The sequence below is a fragment of the Olea europaea genome, chromosome 17, assembly GCF_002742605.1.
Source record: "Olea europaea var. sylvestris chromosome 17, O_europaea_v1, whole genome shotgun sequence".
In the NCBI taxonomy this organism is placed as follows: Eukaryota; Viridiplantae; Streptophyta; class Magnoliopsida; order Lamiales; family Oleaceae; genus Olea; species Olea europaea.
Genome location: NC_036253.1, coordinates 9884528 through 9904376, shown reverse-complemented (window position 1 = coordinate 9904376; position 19849 = coordinate 9884528). Strand labels below are relative to the sequence as shown.

Genomic DNA, 19849 nt, shown 5'->3' with positions numbered 1-19849 from the left:
ATTCGGAATTTACCACTTGGAGTTACATAAAATAATCCGCCACACCATTTACCTTCTTCAGGTGTCGGGGGACAAATCCGTCATTAAAGAAAGAAAAATACCCCCACTGTGGTCATTTTCCCTAGGGCTTGATATATTACGCACAACCCAAACAATTGCGGTGCGATTTCGAAGAACCCCGTTGCCTAAGCTCGAAAGAAAGAAAGTTTTCAAGCTTCGGTAATTCATTTCATTTTGCTTTATGTATATAGATGTGTCTCTATTTACCCGTGCGAGTGTATGTTATGTGTGTGCATTCTTGTTCATTCTGAATCTTTCAAATTTAGTTGCTGCTGTTTGATTGCAGTTTGATAATTTCACTTTCGTCCGTTTTAATTGATGATTCGATTTTAATATTTGAATTCTTCGTGTATTACAAAGCTAATTTGGTTTACGTTCTATCTCATCAAACGGGTTTGTATGATTATCATCTGTGGATATTCTGAATTTAGACCCCAGTGGGAAAGATAAATAAGTTAGACGCAGGAGTTTCTTGTGCAGGCAAATGGTATATTTTTGCCTACTTGTTTTAAGACTGTATAGCTAAATACTAAATTTGAGGTCATTTTCTGAATTTATGTACGAGTTCAGTTTGGAATTCAATCGCTGGAAATGTCATGTGGCTTGATATCATGGGTAAAATGGGTGCATAGCATGGAGTTGTGCCACTGTTCACCATGAGGAGTTTTCACATGTACCGAGTGCATGGAATGAAAATTGTGTTGAGTTAATGTTAGATTTTTTTTGGGTAAACTATTGAATATTGATATGGTTGGACATATGTTGGAGGTTGATTTGGTTTCCTCCTAATAATTGGAAATATATCAATATGAGTTAAGCATTCTCACATCAAGAAAAATAAAAATAGATTGTTGGTCATGCATGGTTGTCTGATGAAGAAACTGTCTGAACTACTAAAATGAGGCAGACTTGGAGAGGTGGAGACAATTAGTGATGCTCATATCGTTTCTTGATTTGCTGAAGTTTTGAGCTATAGAATTGGTGTTTAGAAATTGCAAATCATAGGCATCCTTGTGACTTTCTTCTACCTGAGCGCTTCGCATCCTGTATTTTACTGTGTTGGAACCATTGATATTTGGTCGAGGGAGATTAATGTGGGATTAAGCATCTCATATGTGTTAGCTTTACAAGTTGCTGGTTTTGTACGCGTCTATGCTAAGCAGAATTTTCATCCCGTTTCGATTAAAGTCATTATATGCTTTCTTTATGTCCACCTCCAACCTCCCCAATTCCTTCACCTCACTACCAGTTACCATCTCCGCTACACAAACAAGTTCCCAGCAACTCATCATCACAAAATTCCTCGTCTCCACATTGAGCGCCATAATTGAAACCCTACACCCGCTGCATAACAGCTACTTCTTGTACTGTTGCCTGATAATTGGGAAGCACTGACACATTTCCAGTGCCAGCGAGTCGGTGTCTGTAACATAGATGCGATTGACATGTGTCGAAGATGCTGGTTCGCTCGTCCAACATTTTCCCTGATTTTCTACCACCGGACTAAAAGTTCCTGACACGCCGTGAATATGTACGAGAATCCCTATTTAAAAAAAAAAAAAAAAAGTATTTCAGAGAACCGGTAAAAAGTGATAAATTAACCTAGCCTATTATAGTGCCTTTTCATTTCAAGCGTGTAATATTGCGACCTCCGGGCATTGTTGGGCTGTTTTCATTTTTATCACTTTGAACGGTGCTAATGGCAAAAGAAACCCTAGTTGCAGAACCAAATCGACTTTTGTGTTTTGTAAAGTAAGAAGCTTTCTCTCTTATTAAATGCGTGCTTATTTAGGGGGAACCCTAGTTGATTTACCATTATTAAAAGGCTAATCTACTTGTTTATATGTTGGAGAGAAGCGACGTTTCCTTTTTGGAAGACAAACACACAGACACGCCTTATTAAGCCCTTGTTTTTGGTCCATGTGCAAAATATTTTATTGTGTGAATGTGTGGTTGGAGGGAATAAATTGATTTAACCTTTTTATTCCTTGTAAGGATGCAATCTTTTTAACCAATATAAGATTCGCCTCCCATTTGGCCCCCATTTTTTAAAATGAAAATGGGTGGAATAGTGTTCCTTTTTATTTTATTTTATTTATTTATTTTTTTTGAAAAATGAGTTGTTGAAAAAGAAGGAAAAATTTTCGATTTATATGTAATATTATTTTATAAAAGATTGTGTAGTTGAAAATAGGGGAGAGAAAAATGAAATGTAATGTAATGGGGCCCAAACGGGGCTTAACTAAAAATTATCATTGCATCCTTAAGGGCTGAAGCAATAGCCCATTTTATATTTTTGAAAAATAGGGCAGCTAACTTTCAAAGTATCAATATTTTAGTTGCTTTACACTGCATAACTAGAAAAAATGCTTAAAAAAAATAAAAAAAAATAAAAATAATAATTAATTAATTTTTTTAATTAACATGGCGACAACATGTCTTGTCAGTAGTATTTTGAAAAATCACGTGTCGGCGTGTCTAACTTGTGTTGTATCAGAAGCACTTCCGTGCATCGTGGACCAATAATGCTGCAAAAGATCTCCAGTCACGACAAATTCACAGTGATGCTGCTTACAAATGTTATACTGGGTATGAAATGATGAGGAACAGAAACTAATTGGCCAACTAAATTTGAAAAATAGGGCAGCTAACTTTCAAAGTATCAATATTTTAGTTGCTTTACACTGCATAACTAGAAAAAATGCTTAAAAAAAAATTAAAAAAAATAAAAATAATAATTAATTAATTTTTTTAATTAACATGGCGACAACATGTCTTGTCAGTAGTATTTTGAAAAATCACGTGTCGGCGTGTCTAACTTGTGTTGTATCAGAAACACTTCCGTGCATCGTGGACCAATAATGCTGCAAAAGATCTCCAGTCACGACAAATTCACAGTGATGCTGCTTACAAATGTTATACTGGGTATGAAATGATGAGGAACAGAAACTAATTGGCCAACTAAACCTTCCCCAGTACGTCGACAGTTCACTTGACATTTAACAAGTAGGAGTAGAACCGCAAGAAGAAAAGTGCGTGATGGTTCTGCAAGGACTCTCATTTGTTATATACATGTCTTTATTTTGCATGAGACTCCTGTTTGTGTGAACACATGACTCAATTGGTTCGTGTTCTACAACTCTATGATAAAAGAAATGGCTTCGCAATGGGTCTTATGAAATGTAATTGACATTGCTTATTAATGAGTTCATTCACAGTTCCCGTGCATCGGCTGACTGCAGGGAAGTAACAGATTGGGACATGTATTCTGGACTTCCAATTAATCTTTTGTGGTTGGTTCTTAATTACCAAACCATTATCTTTTTGTTGACTAGAGATAATCTCTAGTTTCCATTATCTGTTGTTTGGCCTGACCTGCTGCATAAATTTTTACCCTATTGTAATATTCATATTCTTATTTTCTGTTTCTCATTTCTTATTATTTGCTCCCTTTTCCTTTCTTTTTGGTTTTGAATGCATTGCTCTTGACAGTAATTTGACTAAAGTTTGGCCATTTTTTGGCATCAATCAGTATCTAAATTCTGAAAATTCATTCTACCTGTTGAGCATCATGGTCCTCTGGATTGTCATTCATAATTCTCTCGTTTGCCTGATTCTGTTTGTACTATATTTTGTCATCCCTTGTTTGGTTGAAGTCCTTGGAGCCATACCTACTGGAACCAATTCAATCAAGATTCTTACTCTAGAACTCCTTTTGGCCTTCCATTTTGTTTCCATCTGTCCATATCATTCTTCTTTCTTTTGCAAATGCTTCCGGCTTCTGTGCTTCCCTCAGAGTTGCAGTAGAAGCTTATCTACTTATATAAGATGCCAAGGACAAGGGCAAGTGCTGCAGCTGCTGAATCAGTTGAACCTGAGAAGTCTATTGAGATTGAAGATCAGGCTGAACTTGGCATAGATAATGAAATGGAGGAGATAGCGGAGGAAGAGGTTGAATATGAAGAAGTGGAGGAGGAAGTAGAAGAGGAAGAAATGGAAGAAGTGGAGGAAGAGGAGGAGGTGGAGGTGGAGGAAGAGGAGGAAGAGGAGGAAAGTGATGCCAATGGAGCTGGTGCTCAAAAGGATCCAGATGGTGATCAAGATATGAAAAATTCCGAGCAGGAAGTGGATGCATTAAAAAGGCATGCTGAGCTTCTTGCGCTTCCTCCTCATGGTTCGGAGGTTTACCTTGGTGGTATTTCTCAGGATACTTCTGAAGATGACCTGAGGCACTTCTGTGAATCAATTGGCGAGGTTATGGAGGTAACTTAAACCTTCTTCTTATGTTCCAGGTTAATTATTTGATTGTATAGCTTACGTACCTTGTTCATGTAAATGACAGGTCAGGATAATGAAGGGAAAGGACTCGAATGAAAATAAGGGGTATGCTTTTGTAACATTCAGGACAAAGGAATTGGCTTCTAAGGCCATCAAGGAGCTTAATAATACTGAATTGAAGGTAAACGCATTATCTACCTCTAAGAAGAAAGAGGTCTTGTTTGCTTAGTTTTTCCAATAATTTATTAACTAGTTTTCCTGTGTGATATCTAAATGAAAAATACCTCTTTTGCACTATCTTTCTTGTTTGTGTATTACGTTATTGCATCTATTTGTTTCTTTGTTTTCAGGGGAAAAAGTTGAAGTGCTCTACATCTCAAGCAAAGCATAAGTTGTTCATTGGTAATATTCCTAAGAACTGGGGAGAGGAAGACATCAAAAAGATTGTGAACAAAGTAGGTCCTGGAGTTATCTCCGTGGAACTTTTGAAGGTCAGGCTGCCATTAGATCTCAGTGTTGTGATGCATCTAGCTGTTGCATCTTCCAATACTAAAAATTTAGTACCTCTCTTTTCCTTATTTGCCAAATAAAGGTAACATGTTTATATATTTTCCAGGACCCACAGAATTCAAGTAGGAATCGAGGATTTGTATTCATCGAGTACTACAACCATGCTTGTGCAGAGTATTCGAGGCAGAAGATGTCAGATTCAAAATTTAAGCTGGATGATAATGCTCCAACGGTCAGTTGGGCTGATCCAAAAAATGCAGAATCTACATCTAATTCCCAGGTTATTGTTCTAGGTTCATTTCTTCTGTAGTTTCGGTTTCCTTCATCTTGAGTAGTCAATTGATGCCATCATGTACTGATTTTGGAGAATCTCAGTTGGTCACATTTAATAGTTTTGACATGTAAAATCATTCTGATTTTCTTCTCATACCTAAAATGCTGGTCTATTTGACGATTCTGTTTATATGCTTTATTATTTGCTGTATGTTCTTAGAAGAGGCATAATTTTTCTATGATATCTTGTGTTTAACAATTTGTAACATCTTCCCACCTTAGCATGTATGTATGCTACACATATAGGAGAGTTATACATTGTTCTTTGGGAAACAGAAGGTTCATTCTGGAATTCTATTTTTTTTTGACATTGACTAAACATTTTGTTATAATATATTGATTCCCAAACTAGACAAGAAATGTCAGAAATTAGGAATTTCTTAATAAATTGAAAAATATTATCTTAGATGCTCTTATATTCCTGATGGTTTCTGTGTAAAAGTACCCTTAAAACCTTACACAGCTCTCATGAGGTTGTTTTTATGGGTAGTTTTGGTAAACCTGTCCCCCCTGTTTCCCAAAATTAAGAAAGAGAACTTTGGCAAATACTGTCCTCCCTCTCACATTTCCTTGTTCCTCCCATTGATTTCAATATATATAATAATGGATCTGAATACAATTCAAAAGTTGATAACGAATTAAAGTGGACAAATTCAAATTCAAATTGCCCAAATATTTATGGGAGAGAGGAGACTGATAGGATTTTATTTGGAAAATATAGAATAGAAGAGAAAACGATTACACTAAAAGAAGGATAACAGATGCCTGTGGGAGGTTGTGACTCTCAAACTAACTCCTCTCTCTAAGAAATTGCCTGCCTTCCCTGTTCCCTCTACTTTATTTATTAACTTCTTGTAACTAACTACCCAATTCAATTACTTCTCAGAGTGCCCCTTATTCCTGCTTCTGGATCCTTCTAGAGTAGGTGAATCGAATGGGAGGTCTATCAATACCCCCATTTTCCAAAACCACCTTGCCCTCAAGGTGGAAGTCAGGGAAGTGCTGGATGATGGACTTGGCTGACTCCTACGAAGCCTAAAACACTGGTAACCCCTTCAATTTGATCAATACTTCTTTCCTGATCCTTGTCCTCTCCCTGCTGGACGCGCTTCCAGGACCTGATCATGCTCCACAATCCATTCCAATGTAGCATCCAAATGTGGGGGAATCTGCAGGTTGGGGCACTGCTGCTCCCTGTGCTTTCTTACGTTGGGATACGTGTAATACGGGATGAATTATTGGAGGCAGCTCTAGATGATAAGCCACTGGCCGTATATGTTTGATGATTTTGAAAGGGCCGAAGTATCGAGGTCCCAGTTTCCCATTTGGTTTCTTTGCCAATGAACAGAGACGGTAAGGCCGTAACTTTACATAACGAGTTTGCCTTCGTTAAATTGGACGTTTCTTCGATGTCTGTCTGCAATCACCTCCATTTTCACTTGAGCTCTAATGAGGTGAGCTTTCAATTCTTCCAAAATGGAGTCCCTGTCCATCAACTACTGCTCCACAATGGACATGGATGTCTGTTTAATGCCATACTGGATTAATGGAGGGGGATCTCGTCCATAAACCGCTCGAAATAGAGTAGCGTTCGTTGAAGCGTGGAAGGTCGTATTATACCAATATTCAGCCCAAGGTGACCACTTGTAGCAGTCTCGCGGTTTGTCATAAGTGAAACTCCATAAGTATTCCTCTACAAACCGATTTACTACCTTCATCTGCCAACCCATTAGCGGTTGATAGGCCGTGCTTCAGCCTAAGTAAGTCCCTTGCAATCTGAATAATTCCTTCCAGAAATGATAGAGAAGCACTTTATCCCCATCCGACACAATGGAACGTGGAATTCCAAGTTTTACCATTTCTTTCACAAAAACTGAGGCGACCCCTGAGGCATTATAAGGATGGATCCCCAATCAAACTCCTAACATTATTGGACTTCAATAATCTCACAAATTCCCCTTGAATCTTAGCTGCCTCATTCCCTCCTTGGACTTCCTCTAATTCTGATTCTTTCACTTTGTCCTCTTTTCCACCAGATTTGTTATTGACCACCAAACGTTGCAGCCCCTTACTTTTATTGTTATGCTTGATTGGATTCTTCTCCCTCCATTTATGGTATAATCGTTTCGTTTGCTGTATTGCCCCGCAAAGCAACGTGAAGGAATTCTGTATTTTAGATGGTAGATTGTGGTAGATTGACAACATTGAATTGCCTACCAAGTGGCTCAACTCCCTAGTTTGGGTCAGCCAATTGGGTTTAACCATCCCAATATCTCCATTCACCAATTTAGAATCTAAATACTCCTTCAACATTGATTCTAGAGCTTGAGATTGGTTCAAGGATCTTTCTCCTTCGACTGTCCATGGTGAGGGGAAAAATATATCCTGCAGCAAATTCTTCGATTGAAGCTCAGACACAGAACAATCAATCTCTGCTCTGTTGTTGGTGTTAAAAATTCTTGCACCTTTGCCGCCACCAAGACATCCAATTCCAATATTATCAATTTTCCAGTCTATTTCTCATATCTCATAATTCACTTTTGTTCTGCATCGATGCCCAATGGTGTTGTGTACACATTACACGCGAGAATCAAATTGTTTTCCCTTTGATTGCAGCTGATTTGCGCAACTAGAACTTTGAACTGGAGTAATTTGGTGTAAATAGTTGTTGTTGGGCCATTTTCATTTTCTTTATTCAGGTCCAAATCTCTTGGGTTTCTATTTAGTAAAACTTTAGAGTTCACTTGTTGGGCCATATTTCTACCAGAGTCCAAACCCACTAAAATTAATAACAACTTCTTTTGAATTGCCCATTAAACAAGCCCTACCCACCTCCTTCATCATCAAGATCTGCAATAACAGATATGAATAGCTGATCATCGTCTTCTTTCACTGCGTGTCCTTGCCTCATTCTTATCTGCTCCGTGGAAGTCTGCACATAAGTTGTTGAAATCTCAGAGTCCCGTTTGTAATCTTTCTCGAATTCCTCTGATTTCCATGCTGAAAACTTCTCAGAAATATCAGCCCCTGACAACAGATTCTTGCAGAATATTAACGACCTGTCTTGAGTTACCTCCACAAAGTATTGGTATTTTGAACTTCCTTATTTGTCTCCAGTTGTTTCCCTCTTGATATTTCCCAGTTTCCCCTGTTTTATCAATCTGTTTGCCTCGATCTCACTCCTGTTGATCTCCCATGGGTCCCTTGTGAACATTAGGTAGTAACTGAACCTCAGAAACACTTCCAGATCTATCTTGGTCCGTAACTCTATTCATGGCTACCTTTGGAAGAATAAGAGCTGCCAAAGATTTCTGGGTTTCCTCCATTGATTGCATTATCTTGATCATGCTCTGAGTGAGGTGCTCCACAGATATTTCCAGGCCCTGCAACCGTTGCATTTCTGACCTTAAATCCTTCATTTCTCTTTCCATGACTTCCACTCTGCCTTCTATTTTCCTTTGTGCCATCAGGAATGAACTGCTCTGATACCAATTTGATCGGATTCTATTTGGAAAATATAGAGTAGCAGAAAAAAAGATTACGCTAAAAGAAGGATAACAGACTGTGGGAGGCTGTGACTCTCAAACTAACTCCTCTCTCTCTTAAAAATTGCCTGCCTCCCCTGTTCGCTATACTTCTATTTATAAACTTCATGTAACTAACTACCCAATTCAATTACTTCCCAGACCGCCCCTTATTCCTGCTTCTGGATACTTCTAGAGTAGGTGAATCGAATGGGAGGTCTATCAGAGACATCTTGGTCCTGAGAAATCATAAGATCCAATAGGTGCATTCTAATGAGAAAGGTATCTGAATCCTAATTAGATAGAACTATTTTAAATTCAAAATGCTAAGTCTTTAAGGCCCAGAAGGGGGATATGGTGGCCTCATAATTGTGTGCATATTCCTAAGATCCAGCAGGTGCATATGGCATTGTTTTCTCATGATTACAGTCACTGATCACTGCTCTCACCGCCCTAACCCTTTCCTCTGAAATCATGCCCCTACCTGATTATGTTCACTGTACTGCTGGATGATCCGGTGTCATACCAAATTCAGGTCTGGTCTTATTTTTTCTCAGGCCACCTCTGCCTTTGATTTATACAGGTAATTTTCTTGCACTTATGCTCTTAAGTTGGTATCCCCATTTCTCCCTGTAAGTTGCCAATTTTGCTTCAGGCTCCACCCAAAATGAGTTTTGGAGAGGCACCCAAATGCCACCCACAAGTACTAGTCTTGCTAAAAAGGTGATATCCCAATTTAGGTTTGAAATTGAAAATATTCATAATGAAATTTCCCAGGCAAGAAAAAATCATTTTAAATCTTACATTCTTAGTGATGCGGAAGAAGAAAACAAATTCTTAGATCCTGTTGATGAGATATTTCAAAAACAGTAACCAAAATTCTAAGTCTCATCTATATTTTTTGCAATCAGCTTTTGGATGATGACTCAGTTTGGATGATCAGGGGTGACGAGAGGGGAGAGGGTTGGGGGTGGTGAGAGAAGGTTTTGGGATTGGAATACCACTTATCATTTAGGAAAGGAAGGGCGAAAGTGAACAGATGATGGGGGTGGGGGGAGGAAGATGGGTTCTTTTCCCTTCTTTTCTAATTTATCATTTTCCTTTATTTTTTTTTCAATTAAAATTGAGGTAAAAATATCTTCAATGATTATCTTAGGTCATGTGCAAGCCACGAGGTTTAAGGGAGTTTTTGAATGGATAAGCAAGGTTATCAACAAGCTACAAAATTTGAAACTTAAGAATCTGTCTGATAAATTAGAATAAACATGCTGAATGCACTTACAATTTTCCCAATGCACTTAAAACTTTCCCAATGAAAATAGAAAGTGGTGGCGAATTTCACTTAACGCATTTGATAAGGACACCGTGATGTGTGCCACTTGAGTACTTGAAAATTGAATAATGCTATCAAGCATCAATCTAAGTGGCCACACTTGCTCAATTAAATGAATCATGTGACGTTACATTTAAATGAATCTATTATTTAATGTCACGCAGTTGCCACCTAGGCTGGTGCTTGACATTACTGGTGTTGAATAGCGTTACTTTTGAAAATTAGTTTGTAGAAAGTTGATAAAAGTCATTAAAAAATTTGAGCACTTCTCAACATGCAGGTTAAGGCTGTGTATGTGAAGAACTTGCCTAAAGACACAACTCAAGATCAGCTTAAAGAGTTGTTTGAACATCATGGAAAAATTACAAAAGTGGTTCTTCCTCCTGCAAAACCAGGGCATGAAAAGAGTAGATATGGTTTTGTTCACTTTGCAGAAAGGTCCAGTGCCATGAAGGCTCTAAAGAACACTGAGAAATATGAGCTAAATGGTATTCCCATATTTCACTTACTACTTGTAGTCTAGCCAATGAGAGATGACACCTGTTTTCCCTTATCCTGAGTTACACGTTTGACAGGACAAGTTCTGGAGTGCTCACTCGCAAAGCCACAGGCAGAGCAGAAGTCTTCTGGGGGACCAAATTCTCAGAAGGCACCTATACTTCCAACTTACCCACCTCGTGTTGGATATGGTTTGGTTGGACCACCTCCCTATGGGGCTATTGGTGCAGGATATGCTGGTGCGAACTTTGCTCAAGTAAGATTCTTGCAATATTATGTTTTTTCTTTCCCACTTGACAATTTTTTTTTTTTTTTATTAATGTCTGTACTGTTTTAGAACGAAGTATCCATGTTTCTTCATTCTCCATCCTTCCTACCCCGGCATTGCCTCTCTGGCCATGTTCCATGTTTTCTTCTTTCCTATGCATGCAGATCTCCTATCATGGCATAGCTATTGCAATAATCAGTATTTAATATTTCTTCCATAAATAATTGGACTCGTTGAAGTATGGGCAGTCGAATGCCTAAATATCAGAGGCTGTATCGTGTAAACAGATTACCTCGAAATAGTATAATGTATAAAAGAATTGAGTATTCCAAATTGTTGTGGAACATTTAGTCTTGTTAATGAGCCGAGTAGAGCCAAACCGGCTCGTGAGCCAAATGAGGCTTGGGCTCAGCTTAAGTAAAAATGGTTCGAGCTTTTTTTTTTGCCCGAGCCGAGCCTGCTCAGCTGCTGCCTTTAAAAGGCAGCAACACGCTGCCCTTTATCATTTTTATTAAAGGGTCGGGCCGAAAATAGCCCGTGACACGAGCTGGTCCGTGTGGCTTGTTGAGCCACATGAGCCCGAGTCCCATTTCTCAGCTAGTTTCTACCAAGCCTCTAGATGGGCTGGCTCGGGCTTTTTTTGGGCCGAGCCATGGCACGCACGAACTGACGAGTCAAATTGACACTCCTAGGAACATTTTTATATCCAATGGTCATCTTCTAGGAAAATTTCTTGCATCAAATAATGTGATATCGGATCCAAAAGATGTCATGTTTACTTTTGCTACATTCATCAAAATGGCCTGATAAAATTTAAAATCATGCAGTCATACGCATTCTTAATCTGTACACATGGATTCTGGCCAGTCTTGTACTTTAAAATTTTAACCCAAAAAGAAAAAATGGGCAAATCATGTTACTGCTGCTAACATTCACTTTTTCACCAACAAGAACCACCAAAATAATGCACGTTCTTTTCGTGGGCTAAAATATCATATTTGTTGAATGTTCGAAGTTGAGGCAGAAATTTTGTAGTTTTGACCTTGTTTCTTTATTATACACTGTAATAATTACTACATGCAACCTCTGCCATTATAATTGTCTAATGTTGTAATGATGACGATAGAGCAATTATCTGTTTCATGTCCTGTTGACTGTGCATTGTCTTTGCAGCCACTAATATATGGAAGAGGAGGTACGCCGGGCATGGCTATGATGCCAATGCTTTTACCCGATGGCCGGATTGGATACGTCCTGTAAGTATAATATATATATATTATTTATTTATTCCCAGATTTAGTGCTTGTGTCGGAGTGATTTTTTGAAAAGCAGTTCTTTTTGGAGAATGTGCGGTGAAAAAGTAATAAGAAGTTATGGGGGAACATGAAATGATTTTTATGTATTTATTTATTTTTTGGAAATGTATGATTGAAAATGTTTTTTTTTTTTTTTTTTTTTTGGGGGGGATTTTGAAAAAGTCAGTTTCAAATGAGCACTTAAATGTCTACTTGCATTTTGATATATACTTTTATTCTGAAATCTACTTAAATAACTTGAAGGCTGAAACTTAATGAAAAGTAGAAGTGAAATTTCCCAAGGTCTGTCACAGCAATAAGATACTACAAGTTGTTTGTAAAATTTGTTCAAGTAGGCCCACACACAAGGATTAAGAACATTGAGATGCATGATGAAAATTACATCCACTATTTAATTTAGTTGAAAATGAGGCAGGAATCTCGGATTTTGCATTCATGGTAATTACTCGTGTTGTGCTATCCTTATTTGATACACCAGTCATTTGAATTTCTTTCTATTCATTGTGACCTTTTCCTTACAAACAATGCTTTGGGAATGCCTTGTGTCAAAAAATGCGCTTCCACCTTGATTTTAGCATGGATCTTTGAGTATGAATTGTAAAAGGAGAATTTTTCTGATTCTAGTTTATCTGTGTTTGAAACATCGTTTATTTGATGACCCAAGTGCATTGTTTTTGTGAATGGAATTAAATCGGGAGAAACAGAAAGGAAGGACATCAAGGGATAATTATTGTCCATTTTTCTTGGTTAGGACAGGTAGAAATATAAGGAAATCTACCATATTTTATTGAATTTCTGAGTTATTCAATCCTGTCGCTTGCTATCGTTTACGCATCTTCCCAAATTTGGGATCCCAGTCTGTTTCTGCTTTTGGTTCCCATTCTCCTGTAATCCAGATACAAAAAAACATTGTAAATGCGTTAAAGTAAGGGGCACTACGTATCTAACTTTCTATGTATGAAATAATCATCTCTTGCAGAGACGTATGAACTGGCTACCTGTTTTTAAGTCTTCTGCTTCATGTTACTGATGCAGAATGCTTTATTTTTTCTTTAGGCAACAGCAGGGAGTACAACCACAAACACCACCACCGCAACAAAGAGGTGGCCGAAGTGGTGGTGGTGGTGGTGGAGGAAGCTCGAGTGGTGGAAGACGTGGCACTGGCAGTGATAATGGGCGTGGACGTAGTCGTTACAACCCATATTAATCCTGCACTGTCAGGGAATGGTCTCGTGTGTATTAACTTCCAGTGTTGTGTATTGTAACAGTGAAAATGACAATCTTACAGGAAATGTTAACCTATGAAAATACTATTTATGCATCTAGGCTTCTAGTTTGTGATAACTGTTTTGGCCGTGGGAACTCCGTCTGATTATGCTGTATACACAAGAAAACAAATGTCGCACTGGATGTATTAGTTATGTAAGAGGCTTGAGACTTTGAGTTGAGATTTGTTGTCCAAAATTGGTTGTCAACTTGTTCATCCAATAATTCATTGATACATCATTTTAAATTAATATATCTGATTTTTCGCCACTTGTGCTTTTAAATGGGTGTAAAATGATATGTTAATAAATCATTGGTAGATGGTAAGGGACAGCTAATTTTGGATGGTAAATTTTAACTCGAATGATGTCATTAGTCATCTTGATTTCTTGGGATTGCCAATGGTGTAATTAATTTTGCTTCATTAACGGGATAGAAGAGAATTTGATGAGAATGAGGTGACAATCCTAGTTACCTGATTAACATTCTTAAGAATATGTTTGAGAAGTGTTGTTAAACAATATAAATTATAAATCGATAAAAATGAGTTGATGAAACGCTGGTGTTACTTGTGGGTTTTACGAAATAGATTATGGAAGGTAATTTGATTGATGATAAACATAAGTCAAACATAGGTGTAATGAGGGCAATAAATGTCATTACATGGTGCTAACAGCATTTTCAGTTTTAACGTGGATCGCATAGGGAGTGATACCGTTTAGCACAACGACGCTAAGCATCAATCTGGGCAGAATGTAAATGCTATTAATTGATACACCATCGTAAAAATAGAGAAATGAATTAGAACTTGTTTGGTACAGATTTTAAGTCAATTAAAATCAATTTTTTGATTGTTATTTCATTATTCTAATTGTCGTTTTTGAATTCTTCTTTCATGGGTAGGATCCACTTTATTTCTAATAATAAAAAAATCAATTAACCAAATTCTTACCAAACAAACACTCACATTTAAGACGTCACATTACTTGGATACCACATAAAATGGTAATATAGCGCCAATGGCATTAGATAACATTGAGTAAAATGTTTTAACACTCAATGAACTTTGGCATACATCACAATTTACTCACCAAATTTTATAATCAACTTTAAATTTTTGCACTCTATCACTCATTGGATGTTTTCAGTTTCTCATTCTATCCACGTGGATAATGGAATTCTTACATGGCAATCAAATTCATACAAATGTAAAATAAAAATGTCTCTGTGGTCTCCATGTCATCAAATCTTGATTTTCAACCCAAACACACCCTACCTCGTAAAATGAAAACCCCCTCAAAATGGGGGAAGCATAAAATTGAATTCCTTAACTGCTGATTCACTAAATTCACTAACTACTGATTCTGAGCACCATGATGATGCTTACTCCGAACGGGCAATAGAAAATAGAATTCCTTGTCGTCGATTTGAAGGTTTTCTTAATTCCCAATAATTTAAAGGTTTTCTTCAAAGAAAAATAATAAATTAAAGGTTTGCTGGAGCCAATTCTATACACATTTCTTAAGTTGCACATTTTCAAATTTCCCAATAGAAGCTTTGAATCCGTATGAGAGAAAATCCAGAAAATGGGAACAGCGACGTGGAGGTTCACAAAGCTGTAAAAAACGACTTTGAGTAATACATGCAGATTTACTCCATAATTCTGGGTCGCAACTCCAAGAATTCTTCTGTTGACGTTGATCTCTCCTCCTTGGAAGGCAGAATGATTATCAACCTCCACCACACCCGCATTTTCTACAGTTTTCATCGCTGCTGCTTTACCCTCTAGGTGCTAGGGAAAATGGTTGTTTTATAGAGGGCATTCTCCACCTCTTGAGCAACCCTCTCGTCAAGCTTGTAGAGGTAGAATGGATTTGGGCGGCTAGGGTTACAAATGATTTTGGGGATTCTTGATTTCCCACACGATTTTGTTACAGTGCATTTGATTGTCAATATTTTTCATACAAATTTTTATTTTTATGCTGTTTGATTGTCAACCGCCATCACCCTTGTGTGGTGGCATTATTAACCGCCACCAAACCTGCATTTTTTACAATTTTCATCGCTGTTGCTTTATCCTCTAGGTGTTGGGGAAAATGGCAGTTTTATAGAGAGCGTTCTCCACCTCTTGAGCAGCCCTCTCGTCAAGCTTGGAGAGGTAGAATGGATTTGGGGGGTTAGGGTTACAAATGATTTTGGGGATTCTTGATTTCCCACATGATTTTTGTTATGATGCATTTAATTGTCAATATTTTTCATACAAATTTTTACTTTTGTACTGTTTGATTGTCAACCACCACCACACCCTTGTGCAGTGGCAGAATGATTATCAATCGCCACCACCCGCATTTTCTACAATTTTCATTGCTGCTGCTTTACCCTCTAGGTGCTAGGGAAAATGGCTTTTTATAGAGGGCGTTCTCCACCTTTTGAGCAGCCCTCTCGTCAAGCTCGGAGAGGTAGAATGGATTTGGGGGGTTAGGGTTACAAATGATTTTGGGGATTTTTGATTTTCCACACGATTTTTGTTATCGTGCATTTGATTGTCAATATTTTCCATCCAAGTTTTTACTTTTGTGTTGTTTGATTGACTTTTTTTCCATGAAAAATATTTTCATACTTTTGGTTATATGACCATATTTTCCTTAAAGGAAAATATTTTCTTTAAAATTAAGGAAAATATTTTCTTTAAGAGGGTTTTGATTTTATTTTTCAGTGAATACACTCACTCTCATCTATCCACTCTCTTTTATCTACACACAAATAAAAAAATGGACAAATATAATATTTTTTAAGTTGAAAATTAAATCAATTAAATACATTTAATTGATAATTTTTATGCAAATAAGTTCCAGGCAATTGAATTGCCTAAAATTTATTCCCTTTCCATGTAAATTTTACGCTTGCAATCAAACACATTCTTAGTATTTTCCCCATTCTGAAGAGGATTTTTTTTTTCACAAGGATAAGGCGTGTTTGGGCTGAAAAACCAAAATTTAATGGTATGGTGAACACATAGGCATTTCATTTTACATTTGGAAGGATTTAACCGCCACGTAGGAATTCCGTCATCCTCGTGGACTGAATGAGAGACGAAGAAATCTAGTGAGTGATGGAGTGCAAAAACTTAAAGTTGAATGGCTACTAGAAAACATTGAAAGTTTGATGAGTAGGCATGACATATGCCAAAGTTCAGTGAGTGTTGAACATTTAATTCAATAACATTATTCTTATACTAAAAAGGTTGCCACATAAGTTATATATGCAAATTCTATAAAAGAAATGCAAAATGCTAGGTAATGTCAGCTGACACAGTAAAAAAAAAAAAATGTAGATATATTTAAAAGGACATTTTGTTGTAGAGGCTTTCTAGATGGAGTGAGTAATCATAATTTTACATTTTTCGTTTTCTCTTTTTACTAATTATTGTATTTTCTCTCTTCTATTAATATACATTAGAGACGGAATTGGAATTATAGAAGAAATCTATCAAAGATCGAATTTGAACAAAACTGTCCATTCATTATGCATTAAAGTAAATCGGAAGTCTTTCTATTTAGATCCTGCATAGATTACAATCCATGAGATAAATTGGAGATGCACTTACAAGTTAACAATGTTTGTCAACGAATATGAATAGATGTTTATATTAACACCACAACTTTTTTTTGTTTTACCAATTTTAATTTCGCCAAAGATTCTCAACCTTTGCTCATCGTCGTATTTATGTTTCTAATTTTTTTTTCTTTGCATTTAGTTCTCAACTTTTCATTATTAGCACTTATTTTCTTTAAAAGTCACTTTTCAGAAATTAATTTTAAACTTACCTTAACAGTAAGTTTAGTAATAGAAAAAGAAATTTGAAAATCATATAGGAAAGTTAAGAATGCTACATATGTTCTGTTTCTTCTGGCATATATTGGGCTTAAAGACAAACACAAAACTTCAAATGATGTACTGCGTTTATCATTCATTCCAAAACATCAAATGGTCAATGGAATTTCAAAAACAAGACAACAAAAACCAAAACCAAATAAATAGGACAATAATGGAACAAATAACCAACATGGAGTTCAAATAATTGCACTTGCCCTACTCGATAGGGGACCTAAATCCATTTTAGAATCCGATTTCTGTAACGGAAGTCCCGAATTCAATCTTCACTAGTAAAGAATTGAAATCGAACAACATCAAAAGAAAATTTCATCCGAACTACTCAAAGCATACTAACTTACATTATTAACAACACAATGAACACTGAATCAACCCATTCTCATTGCATTCACTACACCTGACACTCTTCTTTCCTTCCTCATCCAATACCTTACAGCTGCCATTGCACATCATACACATCAAGAACCGGGCCCCGCCACATCTGCGACACTTGGCAGCCGCCCGTGGGATCCCGTTAAACAAAATTTCCAATTTACCCTCCTCATCCAACTTTGCCAACTCATCAGCCCCACCAATCAACCTTCCCTTGACAAACACTAATGGTACTTTAACATCTTTTGTACCAATTAGACCTCTTAGTTCTTCCTTGAATCCTGAGTGCATCGATATATCACGCTCAAACATTCGAACATTATGTGATTCGATGATTGATCGAGCCCTGTTACAATCCTTAAAGGTCTTCCTAATGCCCCTCAATGTGGTAGTGTATACGATAACTTCATTTTCACCACCTGGTGGGCATTTTTGGTCGAATGATTCAAGAATGGACTCTGAATCACGGAAACTTTTCCATTTTGGCGTAGTGGATATCGGTAAAACCAGCTTCTTCACCTTTTCTTCCCCTTTAGACACTTCTTTTTCTAATGACGCAAATAGTTCTGGATTAAACAGCGGGCCTAAACTCCTTCGAGATGAAACCACTCCAGAATCAACCTTTACACTGTTAGTTTTCGAAGCATTCGGACTTCCCTTTATTGAAGCCCACAATCTTGGTGAAGGTTTCCTTGAACTCTCCCTCAACTTATCACATTCTTTCAAACCTGTTTTTGGGCTATTTTCTGTTGATCCCACAACTCTTTCCTTATTCTCTTTTCCTCCAAATTTCTTAAACTTTCTGGGAGTAGTATGTGGAGTACCCATTTGATTCAAGATCTTTAAGGGGCTTCTTCCATCGAGAAGAATTCTTGATTTTGGGCTCTTCTTGGATCGAACAGAACCCGGACCTTCTTCTTCTAGCCCTTCCATAATCTCCCAGGCATTTATAATCTCCGAAGGCTCTTCTCGAGGTGGTGATTTCTTCATTTCAACCACAGCTTCTTTTATGTTCCTTAGAACTTCTTGTTTCTGCTTTTCTTGATGTAGCTGATGAATTTCTTTGTCAAGTTTGAGAACGCCATAGGTGCTTGAAGTGAGGGACACTACATGGTTTGCATAATCTCCTTTTTCATATCGATTTTCTCGCTTGATTCCTTTCCTTATCAGTCTTGATGAAGCACAGCCCATTGAAGTTCGTAGAGGTAATTTGCCAAACTTGATGTTTTTTCGTCTCTGTTTTCAAAGGATTTTCAAAAGTTTTAACTGTTACAATGTACAACGGACACAACGGTCGGAAAATTCGAATGAGACATCAGTAAAATTTTGTAAGAAGCCCCGAATCTTTTTGTTATTTATAAAAGCCCCCCTAAACATTTATAATTTGAATTTTTGTCAATACGATGGAAAAGACTAACTACGCACATAAACTTACAGGATAGGGCACTACGTTAAAAATCTAATTGGGGACAAAATTGCCACTATGTTAATGGATTAGAGACTAATGACACAATTTATTATTATTATTATTTTTAAGAAAGATAAAAGATAAACGACGACTACATTTTTCCTATGATATTAGACCCATTATAAACACGAATTTCTTTGAAAAGACACGAATGGCACAACTTTTTTTAAGAAAGATAAAAGATAAATGACAACTACATATTTTCTACGATATTAGACTCAAATTTCTTTGAAAAGGGACATTAATGTTTGACTCATTTTCTTTTATTTCAAAAAATATTGATGATGTTGGTATAATTAAGAGCCTGTTTGGTTTGCATTAAATTTTGATTTTAATCTAAGTCTAAATCTAAATCAAACAATCAATATTAATCATACATTTCACGAGTATTACAATTTTTCAACAATATATTTCAAAAACTTCTTTCACAATCTACTAAAAAATCTAATATTAATCCCCACCAAACACCCTCTTAATTACTACAATAGGAATAAAGGTTTCAAGACTTTCTTTTAAATAGTAAATTAATATTTGACTTATAAAACACGATTACATAGTAAATCGATCATCATATTTCGAGAAAAGGCCAATCATGTCAGTTTAAGTTAATTACAACAATTGGAATGGAGTATTAGTAGAGTAATACTATTTATCGAGATTACGGATAGTCAACAATCTAGGTGTACCTACATTAATAGATCCAATCACATTGTCCTTGTTTGGTAGTAA

General features: G+C 36.8%; 2 protein-coding genes and 1 long non-coding RNA gene across 5 annotated transcripts; 2 read left to right on the top strand and 1 right to left on the bottom strand.

The window, feature by feature from the left end:
• The first annotated feature begins 73 nt into the window (after positions 1-73).
• LOC111366257 (heterogeneous nuclear ribonucleoprotein Q-like) lies at positions 74-13656 on the top strand. 3 transcript variants are annotated; one of them, XM_022986984.1, is made up of 10 exons: positions 111-219; positions 3303-3353; positions 3857-4323; positions 4403-4519; positions 4689-4829; positions 4955-5128; positions 10319-10526; positions 10614-10792; positions 11978-12060; positions 13177-13656. In XM_022986984.1, exons 3-10 carry the CDS (start codon positions 3889-3891, stop codon positions 13325-13327), a joined length of 1488 nt encoding a protein of 495 aa, XP_022842752.1. In that variant the 5' UTR covers positions 111-219; positions 3303-3353; positions 3857-3888; the 3' UTR covers positions 13328-13656. The 3 variants fall into 3 exon arrangements, with proteins under 3 accessions (XP_022842749.1, XP_022842752.1, XP_022842751.1); XM_022986981.1 differs by lacking the exon at positions 3303-3353 and having other exon boundaries at positions 74-219; XM_022986983.1 differs by lacking the exons at positions 111-219; positions 3303-3353 and having other exon boundaries at positions 3366-4323.
• On the top strand, positions 5135-10000 carry LOC111366258. The gene is made up of 2 exons (XR_002697611.1): positions 5135-6227; positions 6332-10000. It is a non-coding gene; the product is annotated as an uncharacterized LOC111366258 (long non-coding RNA).
• A 3969-nt stretch (positions 13657-17625) lies between the features above and the next one.
• On the bottom strand, positions 17626-18843 carry LOC111365611 (uncharacterized protein At3g28850). The gene has a single exon (XM_022986151.1). The coding sequence runs from the start codon at positions 18841-18843 to the stop codon at positions 17626-17628; it is 1218 nt and encodes a 405-aa protein (XP_022841919.1).
• Between the last annotated feature and the right edge of the window lie 1006 nt (positions 18844-19849).